The 20,179-nt window shown below is 41.4% G+C and overlaps 1 protein-coding gene across 1 annotated transcript in view; it reads left to right on the top strand.

The window, feature by feature from the left end:
- Window positions 1–20,179, top strand: part of shank2b (SH3 and multiple ankyrin repeat domains 2b) — an 834,833-nt gene that overhangs the window by 558,227 nt on the left and 256,427 nt on the right. Inside the window, exons 15-16 of the mRNA XM_041197641.1 lie at window positions 3,846–3,928; window positions 4,211–4,335. Of these exons, the coding sequence (XP_041053575.1) occupies window positions 3,846–3,928; window positions 4,211–4,335 (208 nt within the window). The remainder of the gene's footprint in view (window positions 1–3,845; window positions 3,929–4,210; window positions 4,336–20,179) is intronic.

Raw genomic sequence — 20,179 nt, 5'->3', positions numbered from 1 at the left:
TCTGATCTCGCCCACCACGGCCATCGTTTCACTTTCAGTTTGGACGGCATGGTCTGGATTCGGTTTTCCGTGCGCTCCCCCATCTTTTCCCCTGCCCCACTCGCATGCCACTCTGCCGATGGCTTCCAACAGCTCTGCCCACACCTTCTGCTGACTCTCCAGGATGAGTTGGAAGGCCAAATCCAGAGGCTCATCATTTGACTTGGACCTCACACATGCCTGATCCCCAGCAGTTCTCCAAGTGCCAGGGAGCTCGCACGAAGCTGCCTCCTGCTGCTGTGGACACTTGTCCGTGCGGTGACCACCAGATTGTGAACCCAGGTCTGCTCGAGACCTATGTCCCACCGAGTTGTGTGTCTCTCGCTGGAGTAGGGTGTGGGTCAGCGCTGTGACAAGTCTTCCATGTTGCTTATTTCTTATTTATGGCTGGCTGAGAGTGTCGGTCACTTGGCAGAGCTCCCTGTGAATCAAAGTAGAGATAAGTAGTGCATGGCAGCAGAGTTGAAAGCAGGAGGGAGAGCAATCACAGTTGCATTGAGAGAGGGATGATGTGGTGCAGGATCCTTACATGGGCATTCGCCGCCGACCTCACTGTCACTGCAGGCACGGACCATGTCCTTACTTGTCAGTGTAATGGCACACTCCTCAAAGTGAGTGAGGGGCCTAACGTGAGCCACTACACCCCCTGCCCCAAACAGGTCTGGGACCTCTTCCTGCTGATGCGAACAGGCTTCTCCTGCGTGAAAACAGATGGAGAGAGTTTGAGCAGGACACATAGCATTGCATGGAATGCTTGTGTGGCGGGCAGAGACATGGATGGAATGAGGACATGAACTCAAGACAGTATGAGCCTGATAGAGATGTGAGGGTGTGTGTGAGAGTTAGTGGTGTTGTCCCTTAATATGTGAGATCCCTGTGGATGTGTGATGGGTTTGTGAGTGTGTGAGTTGAGAATGATGAGAAGCGGAATGGAGGAGACCATTCATCCTGTTGTGGCACTGGGTGGCTGTCCTCTTTTGCAGGCTCTGGGCGCTAACCATTGCTTCCACCGTCTGTCAAGTCAGATTAGTGAGGTTGCTACACATCCTGCGGCCAGAGTGGGGGTAGAGGACATCACGGCGAGCCTTCACTGCATCCAAAAGGCACTTGAAGGATGTGTCTTTGTGCCTGGGGGCTGCAGTTCCTTTGCCTTTTAGGGCCATGTTTCTTTGCAGCAATCGTGGGCTGGAAGCACAGGTGTGCATGCGGCTGGAATTTAAATGTGGCGCCCGGCATGCTGAAGCGGCAAGGTGATGGTGTGGCAAGTGAGCGAGAGCCCACCCACCATGGAAACGGTGTGTTTTCCGGGAGGGCATAATTAATGCAGTGGGTTTGGGACAACACAGCATGAAAAGCCGTCATTGTGTCCAGTGGGTAAAACATTTTTTTTACCTGCTTGCTACCGCAGTTAAAGCAAATCTGGGATGATTCCACCCCTGGTCTTGAGCACTGAAATCAAACCTGACACCCTGGTGCTGCACTGTCAGAGATGTTGTCTTTTGGATAAGATGTTAATCCAAGGCCCCATATGTCTGATCGGGTGTTGTAAAAGATCCCATGGCACTATTTTGAAGAAGAGTCGGGGTGGAGGGGTTATTCTTGGTGTCCTGGCCAATGTTTTTTCCATCAATCGACATCACAAAACACCATCTTGTCATTATCACATTGCTGTTTGTGGGAGCTTGCTGTGTGCAAATTGGCTGCATCAGTTCCTACATTATAACAGTGACTACACTTTAAAAGTACTTCATTGGCTGTAAAGCACTTTGAGACATCGGTGGTTGTGAATAACAGTGTATAAGTAAGAGCCTGTATTGCTCAGGCACTCTGTCCACGTGTGTTTTGAGGTATTTGATTAACGTGTAACCTAATGCTGCCCAATGCACTTGTGATTAGTTGAAATTAGTGCAAGTTAACACCAAGTGCACTGGCAGGTAAAGAATGTGGGAAAATGTGAAATTGTCCATTTTGGCAGGAAGAAGAAAAAAGAAGCAAATTACTTAAATGGTGAGAGATTGCAGAGCTCTGAGATTCAGAGGGATCTGGGTGCATGAACCACAAAAGTCTAGTATGCAGGTACAGTAAGTGATTAGAAAAGCTAATAGAATGTTATCATTTATTGTGAGGGGAATTGATTACAATAGGAGGGAGATTATGCTTCAGTTCTACCGGACACTGGTGAGATCACATCTGGAGTAATGTCTACCATATTGGTCTCCTTATTTAAGATGTAAATGCATTAGAAGCAGTTCAGAGACGGTTTACTCGACTAATACCAGGAATGGGTGGGTTGTCTTATGAGGAAAGGCTGGACAGGTTAGACTTGTATCCACTGGAATTTAGAAGAGTAAGAGGCGACTTGATTGAAACCTTTAAGATCCTGAGGGGTCTTGACAGGGTGGATATAGAGAAAATGTTTCCTCCTGTGGGAGAATCTAGAGGTCACTGTTTAAAAATAAGGGGTCGCTTATTTAAGACAAAGATGAGGAAAAATATTTCCTCTGAGGGTTGTGAGTCTTTGGAACTCTCCATCAAAAGGCAGTAGAAGCAGAGTCTATGAATATTTTAAAGGCAGAGCTAGATAGATTCTTGATTAACAAGAGGTTGAAAGGTTATCGGCGGTAGGCATGAAGGTGGGGTTGTGGTTACATTCAGGATCAGCCATGATCTTATTGAATGGCGGAGCAGGCTCGAGGACTGAGTGGCCTACTCCTCCAGATTCATATGTTCAAATGCAAGAAATCAGGACCCTTAAAAACTTGTTGCATTCTGTTTGCTTGTGGCTTAACTAACCCACCAAGGGCTGTAACAGTCCTTTCACATGAAAACATCAAAATCAACTGCAGACTTTTTTCTGAATGTGCTGGATTAATAAATACTAACGTTTCTTCAATTGCCTCGTACAAGACATTGACAGAAATATTTTGTAACTGTCCTACATAAAGAAATAGACAATTACCGTGAGTTCTTTAATTGCCCTTAAAGGGTTAAAGTCTGCAAGAATGTGCGCAGACTGACTAGTGTTTATTTACAGAGGTGAGCATCTGATCTAAACTCAGCTTAATCTTAACCTCATCATTTTGCATAAAGAATGAGTCTCGTTGCTTGGATGATTTGTTTATTTATTTTTTTCTCTTTGGAAACAAAATTTGTTCAGATTTATGCTCCCTTTCCCTGATGCACAATTCCTGATTCTAATTCAATTATGTAAAGATCATACTTCTGAAAATCTGCTTGATGACGGCAAGGCAGCTACCACGTTATTAGCAGTGTGGGCTGTCAAATGATCATGTGGGACTTGCAGCACGCAACACTGAATAACAGGATATAAGCAGTTCGATGCAAAAAAACACAGGGCTGGCCATCCGTCGCGGTTTAGGTAGCTTAAGGCAGCAGGAGAGAAATGCTCCCTCACTTTCCCTCGGGTTGGTTTCCCTTTGGCTTCACTAGAAGATGCATCTGGTACATGCACAGTGGGAGGATATCGATGATAATGCTGTTCAAATCACACGCAGCTTCCATTCCTCAGAGTCGCAGCTAGTCGCGGATGACATGTGATCACTCATTCATTCAGTCATTCATTCACAGCAACCACGCACCCTATCCCTTTAAGTTACATCACGTTAATTCTATTATTTCCGTTCTCGTCCCTGTTTCGTTTTGTTCTTCATTACGCCGAGCTTTGTGTGATTAAATACACCCTTATCCATTTGATTAATGTCCTCTGGCATGATGCACAGACTCATGAAAGCGGCGGCTGTGATGGGTTCTAATAATGGGCGCTATCTTCTGGATTCTTTCTACAGCGACTGCATCATTGAGGAGAAAACCGTGGTCCTTCAGAAGAAAGACAATGAGGGCTTTGGTTTTGTGCTTCGTGGAGCAAAAGGTGAGCGATGAAATCCTTTCTTATGCAGATTCAAGCTATTGTGAGATTGGGAAGCGGTGATGCTGTACAAATCCTTATGGAGCCACTGGCTGTTGTCAAGAGGCACTAGGACTTGAGTATATTTGCTCTACTTTCTCTTCCATTAATCCGTCAGATAAAATATTTTTTTTAAGAAAGATTCATTGTAAAATGTAAACACAGCTGATTTATATTTAAATCTGTCTCTGATTTGGAATGCAACCCTCGCAGACTCTCTCATCCATATTTGCCTCTTTGCCACAGCTGATACGCCAATTGAGGAATTTACGCCAACTCCAGCCTTTCCTGCACTTCAATACTTAGAGTCAGTGGATGAAGGAGGAGTGGCATGGCAGGCAGGATTGAGAACGGGTGATTTCCTTATAGAGGTAGGCCAATGATTAGCTACGCTATTTGCTGGAACATCATGTTGCCATTATATTCCCTCTTTGCTGTGGAACTGAAAGTTGTTTTTTATGCAATGGGACTCTTCAGTTTACACTCTTGTCAACTTTGTCTCTTGGTGAAAGCTTTAATAGCATCATTAGAATGTCAGAATTTTATTGTGAGCCAATATTGACTTGTTTTCTAGAGCCCTGAGGCAAAATGTAGAGCTCTGCCTCTTTGCAAATGTGCCCTACCTGTTACATGGACTGGACACCTTGGTTTGAAGTTTTGCATGCAGCATTGGTGTCAAGTGATAAGCATAATGTTGAGATTTGTTTTGGATTCATAATGTGCTTTTGCTGTGTGCATTTGTTGCATATGGTGAATGTATGTTTTAAAGGGCTACTTGAGGATAGGGATATCTTATGACATTATCTCTGGCTGAAATGGTGGCCCATTCTGCATGCCTTCTAAATGTGGGTGACATTGGCAAAGCTGCTTTGCCTCCCAGTAGTTGCCCTGAATTGGTGGGCCACCTGCTTGAAAAGCTTGTTTCACAACTGAGTGGTTTACCAGGCCACTAAGAGTCAGCAGCATAGTGTGGGATTGGTGTCATGTGTAAGACGGGTTAGGTAGGCATGACAAGTTCCCCTCCCTGAAGGGTATCAGTAAACTAGTGCTTTCATATCTAATAGACTCAATTTAATACCTTTTTGCGTGGCTGTTCCTGATCAGACCAGCTGAGTTCTGGTAGATTTTTCCCACTTTTGGAGAGTGAAGTCTCATTAAATTTTCCATGTCAAACGCTTCCACTCAATTGACATGCCAATTAAATATACAAAAGTAATTTGTCATTCCTGCTAAGCTGACATGAATTTTTAATTCCATTTGAAAATTCATTACAAAAGATTAATAGGTTAGAAAATAGGTTTTAAAGTTGCCCTTTTTATTTTTTCCTTCCTAGGAAGGCACAGTTTTTTTTTCATGGGATGTGGGTGGCACTGGCAAGGCTAGCATTTATTGTTCACCCTAATTGCCTGGGAGAAGGTGGTGGTGAGCTGTTTTCTTGAGCCATGTAGTGTAGTTACTTCCATAGTGCTGTTAGGGAGAGAGTTCCAGGATTTTGACCCGACAATAGTGGCGATTTTATTTTTCAAGTCGGGATAGTGTGTGGCTTGGAGGGGAACTTGCAGAGGCGATGGTGTTCCCATGCGCCAGCTTTCCTTGTCCTTTATAGGTGATAGAGGTCACAGGTTTGAAAGGTGCTGTCTAACGTAGGCACTGCAGCCACTGCACTGGTGACAGATGGGGTTCGAATCAAGCTGGCTGCTTGCTCCTAGGTTGTGTCGTGCTTCCTGAGCGGTGTTGGAGCTGCACCCATCCTAGCAAGTAGCGCATGTGGCCAATGGAGGAAACAAGCTATAAAAACGTAAACTGCTACCTCCCTGAAAGGGTGGAATTAAAGGAAAAGAAAGAATCTCAACCTTGAGAATTTCTATGATTTTTTTTTTAAATGCTGTCCACTAAAAATACCTGAAGCGAGCATTGTTGGCATAAGAATGCAGAATGTGTAATGAGAATATGTTGGCAGTGAATGAGCATCAATCTTTTGGCAATTTTTGTAAGTCATGGAGAGGGGTCATGGAGAAATTCCATTTGCTTGTCAGAAGTATAGTTAGGCACGTGCCTTAGAAAGGAAAGGATTAGAAGTAAGAGAAAAAAGTTTAAAAACACTTCTAACAAAATATTTAAATGTATTTAGATATGAAGATGTGGATTTCATGCAACAAGTTATTTCCTGGAATGGTTTGTATTTTGCTTTACTGACTATATTGTGTTGAGACTGGCAATATTCTCTGTCTACCTGGTAGAACAACTAACAGTTTTTTTGGTGGAAAACCTAAGCATGTTAAAAGACTTTTAATTGTTTATGCACAACATTTGCAGCCTTTTTGAATCCTGTTTGCTTACTTATATAGAACAAGGCTTGTTTTGACATTTGCATTATCCTGTTTTTTGCTGGGCAACTATAGAACAAATCACCTACCCCTTTACGTTTTTCATTTGGGGTAATCTGCACTTGATTATTAAGAGTGCTGATTTATGTTTGCAGCTAAATTGATATGTTTAAAACCAGCACCTTGTAGCTGATGCACATTATAGTTGTTTTATTTCTTGAAGCCCAACATCATGCTCTTTATTCAGCCCCCTCATGTTCAGTATTCATTACGTCACACACCGGGTAACCCTTACTGAGATGTGACTTTGCCAGTGAACAGTGAGACAGTTGCCGAACTGAGATTTCCGTATTCACACAAGATGTAAGGGAGTACATTCTGTCATAATAAAATGATTATCCATTTTAATTTGGTTTTCTGATACGATCAAGAGGCTTCTTCTTTAGATAGTTATTGCTTTAGAAAGCCAGGCTCTGTTTTTCCTCATATAAATGAAATTATGCATTACATTCTGATGGACTGGATACAGATTATTTTTCTGTCTCCCATTGCTCTTCCTCTCTTCCGCTGCTACACTGCAGATTATTTTGGGATTTTTGCACTGTTGAATTATTTGTTGATATGGTGACAACCAACATTAAACTTGCCTCCAGCAAAACTGCAAGTGCTATGAAGCATTCAACTTTTGCTAGCTTGTTGTCAATGCCATTTAAAAACAGAAGTGCATTTCCTGTATCCAACAAAATAAAACAGTCCAAACACCAATGGATTTGAAGTGGGAAGGGGACAAATGACACACCACCAAAAAAAATTACCCTTGGCCATACTAAAATACAGTTCTTCTGTCAGGCAAATTGACTGAAGTAATGAATACAATCTATAAAAATAGGGTGGGCTACATACACACACACTAGAGGCAAGATAGTGTGTGGAGCATTAAATAATCCATATATAGGTCAGTATGTTGGTATCAAATTGTTTTAAAGAGGAGGGAGTCAACAACATAAAATACACAAATCCTTGACTAATCTACAACTTATTTTTATGGTACCCTGAACTCTCAGCAATGTACTCATATAAACTATTTAGTTGCACAGGAAAATAAGATGTGTGCAAATCAGGGGAAAAATGGAAACTTCTGTGAATGCAACCTGGGCTACACTTCAGAAATGATATGACTGAATCTTACTATAATAGTCTACCATAACTCAGTTTTAAGACACATTTGGGTAGTGATATTTTCACTTCAGTAATGAGCGGCCATCATAGAAGTGGGGATCTCATTAACAGGCAGCCTACTAACATCCAAGGCTTGGCAGATTATCTTTCCAGCCAGGCCTGTAAATCTGCAAACTGCCTGCCCACCTGAAATGAATGGAAGGCTGCTTAAATATTCAAATTGGGGTCCTCTGCTTACTGCAAGACCCTGACTGTAAGTTTATAAGTGCAAGGAAGTTTTGATGAATCTTTTTATGAAATATTGGTTTGTCCTCAAATGCAATTTTGTGTCCAATTCTGGCACTGCACCTTAGGAAGGATGTGTAGGCACGAGAGAGGGTACAGAAAAGATTTAAGAGAATGGTTCCAGGAATAAGGGACTTCGGCTCCAAGGATAGATTAGAGGAACTGGTGCTATTCCTCTTCAAGAGGAGATATGGTAGAGGTGTTCAAAATCATGAAGGGTCTGGACAGAATAGATAGGAAGAAACTGTCCCCATCGAGAACCAGAGCAGATTTAAAGTGATCAGCCAAAATAAAGGCAAATTAAGGAAAATCTCTTATACCTAGCAAAGTGTTATAATCTGGAATGCACTTAAAGAGTATGGTTGCAGTAAATACAAGTCCTTTCAAAAAGGACTTGGATAAGCACTTGAAGAGAGAAAGTTTGCAGAACTATGGGGAAAAGGCAGGGGAGTGGGGCTAGCTGAATCAGTCAAGCAGAGAGTTAACATGGGCCTGATTGGCTGAATGGTTACAGCACAGAGGCCATTCTACGATTCAGTAAATAGATGGTATGTGCATCATGCACACTATCGCTCCACCGCTCCCTCCATTTGTCCCAAGCATGGAGTGGGCTAACCAGTTGTTCTTAAAGGAACTGCTGGAGGCTACTTGCAAAATGGCCCAGGAAACTGAAGAAATACATGTTCTTCCTCCATTCCCTTTCTCCACCGCCCTCTCCGCCCCAATTGCTTTACTCTCCTCTCCATCTGGGACCTTACTAGCCCACCCACCACTGGCAAGCTGCAGCTGGCTGCCCACTTGGTGACTGCAGCTGATTTTACAGGTCAGTCATGATTTACTTGGATAGTGGAAGAGGCTTGAAGGGGACTGAATGGTCTATTCCAATTCTTGTATTCCCATGTTCCTAGCTAGCTGGCCACATGCTACCTTCACACCAGTCCCACTTGGCCAGTAGGGGTGTGATTTTTGCACCCATTCGGAGTGGAAGTCTGAGTTGGTTTGCTTACTGATTGATACAACTTGGAGAACTCAGTGCCATGCAGATGTCTCAGCGATTTAGCCGATTTGTCTTATTAGATCAGTTGCATTTGTTAACCTCATCCTAGCAGAGAAGAGAAAGGAATTCATTTTATTTTATTCCCATGACAATGGGGTGCAGTATTTAGGTATATATTACAATAAATTTATTATTTGACGCTTCCTTTCGGAATTGTTTTGTGCTATAAAAATTCTAATTATCTAAGCACTTGTACCTAAAGAATAGTTTTAGAATGAAGTACAAGGATAATGAGTACATATGTATATTTTGAGTTTTGAACATCCATGCTTAAAACCAAGAGTGCTATTAAATGGTAACTAAGATGGTGTATATATAAAAAAAAAAATACTTTGTTAGCGGAGCTTATTTAGCACTGCAGTTAGAACAGTAACGCAGAGCAACAGTCACCTAGCAACATCCATTCCATTGTCCTACTAGCCAAAATGCATGACAAGTAATGTCCGTTCAAACAAAATCACTTGTGCAGCGTTTCAGCTATATTGTTCAAAATACTGATTCAAATCAGCAAAACAAAATTAACACATATATCCAATGCATTGAAACAAAGGGTGAAGGAAACCCTTGTCATAAATCATGTTGTATAAATGTACTAAGCATTGCTTTTTGGCCTTGGGTCAACTGATGAAAGAAAGATGCTTAATCTTTGAGATGAAAAGTGAGAGTGCACAATGCATTTAATCTCCAGATCTAGGCTTATTTTAAATTCTCTTCATGTCTGCTATACAGTGAAGGTTACTTGAGAAGCAATAAGTAATTGCCACAATTTCAATTTCTAATTTTAAATATACAGTGCCCATTTTTCCTTTTGTTGAACATTATGAAAATAGTTTCTTCCTGGGTTTTGAACCTTTTCTGTACCTGCATGGAATATTGGGTCTTGGAAATGTAGTTCACAATGAGGAGGATGGTAGCAGACTTCAGGAGGGCCTAGATGGACTGGTGAAATCACTAGACACCATGTAGATAAAATTTTAATGCAGAGGAGTATGAAATGATGCATTTTGGGAGAATTTTCATCCTTTGAGGGTAGGGTTCTGGTGGGTACATAGGTGATTGTTAAGGTCGATCTGCACCCAGAAGGTTCTGCTATAGAATAATGAGAGGATTGATGTAGAATAATAAGGAAATAAAATTATATAATTTTAAGTTATTATTAAGAGACCTAAGGGATTTACATCTTTGACATCAAGATAATAAAGTTGTTTGGCTTTACAAATAGAAGCATTAAGCACAAAATAAAGGACATTATGCTAAATCAATAAATCACTGGTTAGGCCTCAACCAGTGTGTTGTGCTCGATTCGGGGCACCACACTTTAGGAAGGATGTCAAGGCATCAGGTGGGTCATAAGAGCTTTACAAAAATTAAGAGGTGTTCAAAACTAAGAAGAGTTTTGATGGAAAAAAATTAATGAGGAGGAACAGTTTCCAGTGATGGGTGGGTTGGTAACCAGAAAATGCCGATTTTAAGGTAGTTGGCAAAAGAACCAGGAGCGAGAGAGAAGAAATTATTTCACCTCTGAGTTATGATATGGAATGCACGGCATGAAAGGATGATGGATGCATGCTCAATAGTACCTTACAAAAGAAATTTTGGATGTATATTTGAAAAAGAAAGATTTGCAGGGCTTTAACAAAAGAGGGGAGGCATTGAGCCTAATTGGATAGCCCTTTCAAAGAGATGATGGGCCAAATGGCCTTCTTTCCTGCTCTGAAATCCTATGATTTCTAGGGGCATGACCAGGCATGAGAGAAAATTCCAAGTAATTCCTTGGAACAGGTAATCTCCTTCCACTTGATTTAGGTGCATTCATACAAACTTACACATTGCAGATTTGGTTTTAGCAACAAGCTGAAACCTCTTCATTGTTTCATAGTTTGCCATTGTGAGATTTGAACTCTTGATCTTGGGGTTACAAACCCAGTACCATAACCATTTTGCTATTTAGGCCAAGCCCTGAAACCTCTTCATATTGATTGTAATGTGAGTGCATCTTAAGCATTTTGATTACAAGTCACATTGTTCCTTGATAGACAACTTTTAGAATCAGATTGAAACCAGTGAATCTTTATTTTCCTTGATTACAAATAGTCTGTCACTTAAGTCACTCAACTGTCTGGTCCAAACAAAACTGCACTCTAAGAGGGCTACATAAGCTATTTGCTTCCTTCCATTCGCCTCTAGAACCATAGAAAATTAATTAATTATTACTGCTCTGAAAAGCAAACATTTTATTAAGATGTGCATTTTGTGCTTCTGTTTTGGATGGGACTTTAAGTTGAGGCCCTGTCTGCCTTGCTCACGTGGAGTGGGGAGGTGGGGGGGGAAAGACAAAGAAAATCCCACTAATTTGAAAAGTGGGGGAGTTCTCCCCAATGCCCTGGTCCATGTTTATCCCTTAAGCAGTGTCACTCAAAGAACATCATTCTGGTCATTATGTAATCACTGTTTGTGGGAGCTTGCTGCATGAAAATTGGCAGCTGCATTCCCTACATTACCACAGTGATTACACTTCAGAAGTACTTTCTTGGCTGCAGAGTGCTTTGGGGCAGCCAGAGCTTGTGAAAGGAGCTATATAAATGCAAGTCTTTTCTGTTATGTGATTTGGAGAAAGATGCTCAATGATGAGCACTAATCTTGTTAAATATGCCAAGCAATTTCTCCCCACAAGCAATAACAAGCTTATAATTGTTCACTTGATGTATGGAGGGTGACTTTCCTGTAAGAATCTACCACTCGACTACCATAACTTCACCAGAAGCTTGTCAGAAACCTCTGCATGAAAAGGGAGTCCAAAGATGAATGTGAGAAGCTTTGGAAAAATCCTATACTTAAACTGGAATACTGAGTGGTAAGAAACCAGCTGAACTGATGGGCAAGTCCAGCACTCGGTGGCTTATCTTGTTGGCATATCTTGTTGACAATGAAAATGTTGTCCTGACTGTGGAAGAGACAATAATGTTGCACTTGGCAAGTCTGATATGGACTCCTCTGACGACTGGTTACATAGTATTGCCATAATGCAACTTCTTTTTGTGAACGCAATCAAAACTACCTGGTCACAGAAGCCATCATCTGGAAATATGAAGACAAAAAATCTAGATGAGATGTATAGAAAGCTGAAGAGTTGGAATTGAATTTGAATCCTGGCCTCTTGCTGGAGGCACTTTTTATTTTCCTGGAAGTAATCAGTGAAACAAAACTTTTGGGCAATGGAAATGGGGGGGTTGTGGGGATAAATCCAACTTGGGCTGCTTTCCAACTATAGGGAGCCACAAAACTGGGGGGGGGGAAAGTGAATGGAGCAAAGTCACAAGCATACTCAAGAGTCTAAGGAACCTTATGTGCTTATTTGGTGCTTTTAAAAAGTCATTTGTTTTAATGTTTCTCCTCTTGTATGAATGACAGTAGTTAACAGAATCGCATGTAATTCAATCTTGTGTATATGTTGGGCAAAATTGTTTTCAAATTTGAATCTCGAAGCTGCCCATTTTAACTTTTTGAAGGCATGCTCTCCTTAGAACAGCAGGAGGCCCTGTCTGGTTGGTTGCATTTTTGCACGTCCCGCATTTCTTGAAATGGAATAATTATTTGCCAGCTGTACCTGGCATACATATATTAAGTTCAGATGGTTGATGATGAGACTATAAGTGTTGACAGAAAAAGTTCAATCTCATTTCACCAAATCTTTGGACAAAATATTAAGGTTGCAAGGATGAATTTCAGATCTGGATCTCTCTCGTGCCTGATCCACCCCAGAATCTCACCAGCTACCATAATGGAAGCAGAGTATGCAGGAGGCCTACCTGTTAAAGGCACTAAGTGCTTGGAATATGCAAATCAGGTGGCATAAAACTGCTGCTGCAAAACTGGTGAGCAAATGGGCGGAGCTTGCATTGCACATGCTCAATTGTCCAACCTGTGGATGTCTTTAAAGGGACTACCCACTGTGATCAGCAAACACTTTAATAATTTCATTTGTGGAGCCAAATGGCTTACCACTATCATCCCAAGGGCAATTAGGGGCAGGCAATAAATTCAGGCCTTGTCAGCACTGCCAGACCAAGATCTGTCTAAAGCCAGCTCCTTGTCAGAGTCTGACTGGAATTCCTAAGGTGCTGACTGGCAAATCTCAACAGGATGCCTAGACTGATGGTTGGAGTTCACTGGTTTGGCACAAATGAGGCCAGTGTCCAAGGTCCAGCCATCTTTAGCTGCTTCATGAATGACATTCACTGATGATTGCAATGTTCAGTACCATCTGTAAATCCACAGACTGCTTCATTTAAAACCTGGTCAATATTCAGGTTTGAGCTGATAAGTGGTAAGTAACATTCATTCCCCAGAAATGCTAGCAATTACTTTCTCTAACAAGAGAATTCCAACCATCATCTTGTCATTCAATTGCATTATACACATGGAATTCCCCACCATCACCATTGTGATTACAATACCATGGCTACGAGAGCAGGTCAGTGGCTGGGTACTGTGCAGCAAATGTCTTGCCTCCTGGGCTCCCCTAAAACTATCCACTTCCTACAAGACATCAGTCGAGAGTGTGATGGAATAATCTCCACTTGCCTGGATAAGTGCAGCTCCAACAAGAAACTTACCGTCTCTGGCAAAGCAGCCTGCTTGATTGATCCCATCCACCAGCTTAAACATTCCCTCCATCCACCATCAGCTCGATGTGGCTGCAGTGTGTACCATATACAAGATGCCCTGCTGAAACTGCCAAGGCTTCTTCAACAGCACATAACAAACCTTGACCTTTACCATCTAGAACAGGGGTCGGCAGCCCACAGCTCCGAAGCTGCATGCGATTCCCAATCTTTTCCAGTTGATCACATTTTCATTAAAAAAAAAGTCTAAAAACAAGTTGAGAAAATGACAAATCGAAGAACTAGGTGGCAACACAATTTTCCTTATTAAGCTGTCCACTTGCTTGATCTAAAATTTCATGCATGGGGCATCAGTAATATTTTTGAGAATTATTTCAGCCAATATATGACTATTGTGGTCTGGAAAAATTGAAAAGCTCAAATGACCCTTTACTCTGTCTGCTAGTTGTTGACAGTTTCTCATGATTCAGTTCATAGGTGTTAAAGAATTTACAATTACTTCCTTCTAATATATTTTAATAAATTCTAGCATTATCACACGCAGGGGATTTGTCTACTTGCTGAAGAAAAGCATTGTGGAGAATAAAAGGCTAAACATTATGCTGCACATTAGGATGCAAATTGTGATGGCCCATGTGCTTTTGTTGCAAAATCTATTTTTTTTTATTTTGGGATAATAGTCTCTAAGAACTAGGTCTCTATCGGGGATGATTTCTGGTGAAGCACTTTGCTTCTAATAACTGACCATATGACCAAGCTGTTTAGGAGATTAACTTCTTGATGACCCTTATCGGTTGTTTGTTATGGGGGGGGGGATAGATTGTGGCTGCGGCTCTGGTCTCAAGCAGGAGTTTAGTTTGGAACAAGCTGACTAGAGGAAACGCTTCTTTCCAGCAGGATTCAGTTGAAATTCTGCAGCTGAAAGGGTTTTTAAAAATTGGTTAACTGAAGGACTGTACGAACAGTCAGAGTCGTTGCAGCACAGAAGGAGGCCATTCAGCCCATTAAGTCTCTGCCAGCTCTCTGTAGAGCAATCCAGTCAGTCCCATTCCCCCCACTCTACCCCTGTATCTCTATACATTTATTCCCAATCCGTGCCCATCCAACTTCCTTTTGAAATCACTCATCATCTCGGCTTTTATCGCCCTTGTATTATAAGTATTTCAGTGATCATCTGCCATGACAGTATGAGAATTATGTTCCTATCTCCATTTTTTAGAAGTGATGCCACAGTTTTTGGCAAAGGATCGTAATAACTTTATCCGAAGAGTGGTTAGAATGTGAAACAGGTTATCAGAAGGAGTAGTTAAGGTGAATAGCAGAGAAACATTTAAAGGAAACTAGATCTTTAAGATTATGAAGGGGTTTTATAGGGTAGACATAGAGATGTTTCCACTTATGGGGAGACCAGAACAAGGAGCCACAGATATAATATAAAAGCCACTAAAAAAATCCAATGGGAAGCTCAGGAGAAACTTCTCTACCTAACGAGAGGTTATTTCGAGGAATTTATTACCACAAAGCAGTCGGTAATTGAAGTGAATAGCATAGATGCATTTAAGGGGAAGCTAGATAAGTACTGAGGGAGAAAAGAATATGGTGATAGGGTTAGATGAACAAGGGTAGGAGTAGGCTTGTGTGGAATTTAAATACCAACACAGACCTGTTGAGCTCAATGGCCCGTTTCTGAGCTGAAGCCGGAATGTGATCCTAAATAATTTATAATATCATTAATATCTAGTAGGCGGTACAATTGGGTGTTCAATCTTAAATTGGGAAAAAAAAGTCATTGATTGCTCTTCAAAAAATTTGGATTGCTTTGGGACTGAGGACAAGAAGTTGCCAAATAAGCTTCTTCCTTTAATTCTATTATTAAATTGGATCTGTATTTTTGTTAAATAAGTTGTCTTCCAAATTTTTTAAAAATGAAACGTTTTGCATTGATAACATCTCTGAAAAACAGGTTATGAAAGTTTGGCCCAACATCAGAGCCACCTGTTGTTTGGGAGAGCCGTTTCCATCCAGGCCAATATAGCATGAAGCCCATTTCACTTTCCTTTTCTGGGTCCTGAAGCATTTTCATTTGGCATGGGGAGACAGTGGGGTAGTGGTAATGTCACTGGACCAGTAGCCCAGAGGCCCCAGCTAATGCACTGGAGGCATAGGTTCAAATCCCACCATGCCAGCTGTTGGAATTTTAAATTTAATAAATCTGGAAAATAAAGCTAGTCTCAGTAATGGTGGCCATGAAACTTCTACTGATTGTTGTAAAAACCCATCTGGTTCACTAATGTCCTGGCATCCTTACCCAGTCTGACCTACATGTAACTCCAGACCCACTGCAATGTGGTTGCCTTTGAAATGGCCCAGCAAGCCACTCAGCTCCAGGGCAAGTAGGGATGGGCAACAAACACTGGCCTTGCCAGTGATACCCACATCCCAGGAAAGAACAAAGAAACAAAAAGCACTTCTTATACTGGAAAGAGCCAACCGGAACTACAAGTTAGACGCTTAACTAACTGTTTGGTGCAGGAACATCCTCTTCAGTGGCCTTCATATATCCTCCAGCAGAAAGCATTCTGCTATTGGACAAACTTCTCATTCCCCTTTTTTTAGCCTATTCTCTTCTTCCCGAATGAAACCAGTCTGGATCTAGCATGTATGTGAGCTGCTGAGTCTAACAATTGAGTTGATTTCTGGGATAGCCAAGCTGATGAGAGAGAGTTCATAGATACAGACTCTGGTGTTCAAGAATCTTAGAGCCAGGAGGTGTTGAATTGGGAGTCCACAACCATGGGACAGTTGGAGGAAATTTGAAGGGACAATCTTACCGGAAGTAAGTGGAAGGCCCAAGAAATCTCAACCCAGATTCAAACCTTTTAAAACAGTCTTCAGACCAAGTGGCTAATTGCCCAATTTGATAAGTATCTGACTTAAATTATTGGGACGGGAATTATTGGGAGGGAGCAGCGGGGTGGGTTGGTGGGGAACAGCTAAGTCAAATGGGTATAGAGGAAAAGTTGAGTTAAGTTTGCTGAAAAGTGTAAGTAACTATATTCATTATACTTTTAATAACTTTATCTTAGGCAGTTACATTAATGTAGTTATTCTTGTTCACATAGCTATTGGTGTGGCACCGCCTTCCCAAGCACATCTAGGGATGGGTAATAGATGCTTGTCTTGCCAGTGATTCCCACATCCCATGAATTTAAAAAATAATGGCAGAGTTGAATTCCTATGTTACAACTGCCAGAGTTTGGATGCATGTTAAAGGTCAATTTGACCTTATATTGCAACTATGTTATTTCATCTTTGTTACATCAAAAATGGCATGACTTCTCTTTCCCCAGAAACTACTTTCAATTTGCTGTTTCCGACTCCCAACTAAGAAGAGAAGTCAAATGTACTAAGGCCAGCCTTGTAAAAGCATCAAGCTCTGCACTACCTGTCACAGAGCTGCTCTCAGAAACCTTACCTCCAGCAGGATTTCCTTCTCTATAAATAAATTTTATAGTTTACATATAATCAAAAAGCAAAATGACAATGACTGCATTTTATACACAACAGTAAAATTCCTAGGTGGGGAAAGTAGGAGCTGGAACAGGGATCAAGCAGGTCATCTGCTTGATGCAGAGGAACTGGTTTCTGCCCACTGGGAGCATTTAAGAGTGGGAGCCAAAATGTAAAACTCTGAACAAATTATGAATAAATCTGGGCCTATAATTTCCATATACTTTTCCACCTAGATATTAGCATAATCTGAGCAGGGTCGACCATAACCTCTTGCACTAGAGTTTTCACAATTATAGAATATAGAAACATGCAGTACAGAAAAGGGTCACTTGGTCATTGCATCAGTTCTGGATCTTTCACACAGAGTTCAAAAGTCAATTTGCCTCAAGTAGCCCCCCACTTAATATTGGCCCCTGTGCCCCACCAATTGTACCTGTTTTGGGTCAGCCATCACATTGGGCACCACATTGGGCACTCATCACCAAGAACATATCACCGGTTGATCGTTAATAATATGCAGCTGCAGTAGCCAGCAGTCCACTGAAACCCCACTCTAGATCCATTTCTAATAATAGTGCTACAGTAATTTTGAATTCTTTAATTTGAATTGGCTCAAATTCAGTCAGTTGATCCTCACTTAGACATAAGACCTGTGACCAGCATCAAGTGAAACACTTGCCCAGCTGCAACAATCACTTTTTCCTATTTAAGAGTTTAATTCAGTCATTTTGAGGTCTTGTTGCAGCCAATAATTATGATTGATTTGATTATGCTGATCCATTGGAATGTTTATGTTCAGACTTATGCTAATAAGCTTGAGTGGAAACTTGGGTGTAACTTCACCTTCACAAAGCCAACGCAGTATTCAGCACTGTCTGTGTGCACCATGGCATCTGTGTGCACCATCTTCACAATTTTTCCAAGCAGAAACTCTAGGCCATTGTGCTGAGTCCATTTTTTTTTTTTTTGCACCGCACCTTATTTCAAACTTTGCATATGTATTAGCGCAAATGTGGTAAAATGGTATATAAGCAAATTTTTGTCTCACTAACACTGGCTCAAACTTTCACTTGCGTAGAACAGTGACAGATCTCATCTGAACAATTGAGACAAGTACCACTGGCAAGACCGACAAATCAGCTCCATAATCTTCCAATGGCAAGTTACCTAAAGGTGTAGGGAAATGAACAATCATCAAAAATCATCAGCAAGCAATTAAGTAATGAGGCGGCAATGAAATCGATATATATTTTCCGAAAATCTTTTCGGCGAACACCTTGGATTCTCGTTGAGATTTAAAAATGTGGCATCAAAAATTTACAAGAAAATGAATGAGCTTACCCACTGATGGACGTTTACAGCATAGAAGGAGGCCATTCAGCCCATTGTGCCCACACTGGTCAACAAAGATCTGACTACACTAATGTTCCAGCGCTTGGCCCATAGCCCTGGAGGCTATGGCAACCCAAGTGAATGTCTAAATACTTCTTAAATGTTACGAGAGTTTCTCAGTTGCATTTTCATGCCAGGAATGTCCAACGATGTATTATGTTGGAGGCAGCATCACTTGATCCAGTAGGAAGCTACATGCGATTAAAGTTTCCATTTTCATTTAGAGAATTACTATTTAATCCAGGCACAGGCCTAGATGAGGTGCCTTGCATGAGTTACTGCAGCGATCAGATATATCAGTGATAGCTGAAGAGGCTTAATGAGGATAACTTGGGCTGTGAGCAATTTTGTCAAAACATGCCATGTAGACTCTGCCACCCATCAAACACCTCTCTCTTGTTTTGTTCTGTTTCCAGTTGTGAGATGTTGAATGGGTGGTGGAGCTGATAACTCACCATTTTACGGTATCAGCCAAGATCAAATTTACTCCCAACAAGTGTTATATGCATGCTGAGAGCTATACATGCAACCTTCAGTATTTTATTCCATTGACTGCAGGAGGATCATTCGGTGCGCTAGAATTTGCAGTTTGTCGGCCCGGCCTTCTCCCCCAAACCTGTTGAAACGATAACTGGGATGAGAACCCAGGGAAACGAATTTTAAGCATGAACGGAGGAGCATGAGTTAATACTTTTTTTTTCATTGTAAATAAGCTGAAGCATGAATTCTTCAACTTTTCTGAGGCAACTTTTAAAAGCGAGAATTGATATGCACTACATGCTATCTGGTCTTCCACACTATAATCAATAAAACCAGTTAACAGAGCAGATCACAGATATTGGTGACAGACTCATGTGGAGCATGTTGGAGCAATTGTTTATATTTTGTAATGTGTTCAAAATGGTTGCAAAAATTGCATAACTCTAGAGCTCCAGCATAATCGGGAAAACAAAATTATATATCCCCTGGATGAGGGTATCTCTGGCAAGGCAGTCATTAATTGCCCTTGGTAGTGGCAAAAAGCCAAATTGTAATGCTGCAGTCCATAGTAGTGGTTTTTGAGACAACTGAGTGGCTTGCTAGGCATTTAAGAGTCTGCCATGTTGCTGAAGTCTGCTGTCGCACAAGTCAAACTGGTGAGGGCTGGCAGATTTTGTTCCCTAAATCAACAACCGCTCGCCATCTGCAGCCAATCAGTAGCCCGTCTCCCTCTCTTACCCGCAGCCCCCACACACACCCGCATCCAATCAAAGATGCTCATCGCCACTGAGCCCACGCGGCCAATCAGCAGTGGCACTCTCCCACTACCCACAGAACAGTGTTAGACTAGTTGGGTTTTCAAACAACAGTGCAGTAATTTTGTGGTCACAATTAGTGATATTAGCTTTTTTTTTCAATTACAGATTTATTTAATAACTGAATTTCAATTCCCATCTGCCATTGCTGAATTTGAACCCGTGTTTTTCTGGGTTATTAGTCCAGGCGTCTTGTTCACAAGTCCACGAACATAACTGCTATGCTACCATATTCCATATATTTTAAAAGTGGCAAGGTCCTGGAAAGATGGCACCATTTCAAGCTTAGAAGAGTGGTCCACGTGAAAGCCTTTAATTTAAACACGTTTCTTTTATGCTGAACCAATTAATAACATTTGTTGTAGACTTGTTTGGAAGGAAGCAAAGATGTAAGTATGATTACCTTTTGTGCGAAATAGAAGATTAATGTGGCAGACATAATAGGCTGGAATTTTATGAAATTGTCCACGGATATTTTCAAAACGGTGGCTGGGACCGAATTGGCAGGACTCCCAACCCCATTCCCGGTGTCCCGGTGTGGG

This window comes from Carcharodon carcharias, chromosome 10 (assembly GCF_017639515.1).
Source record: "Carcharodon carcharias isolate sCarCar2 chromosome 10, sCarCar2.pri, whole genome shotgun sequence".
In the NCBI taxonomy this organism is placed as follows: Eukaryota; Metazoa; Chordata; class Chondrichthyes; order Lamniformes; family Lamnidae; genus Carcharodon; species Carcharodon carcharias.
This window is presented reverse-complemented; position numbering and strand designations above follow the sequence as displayed.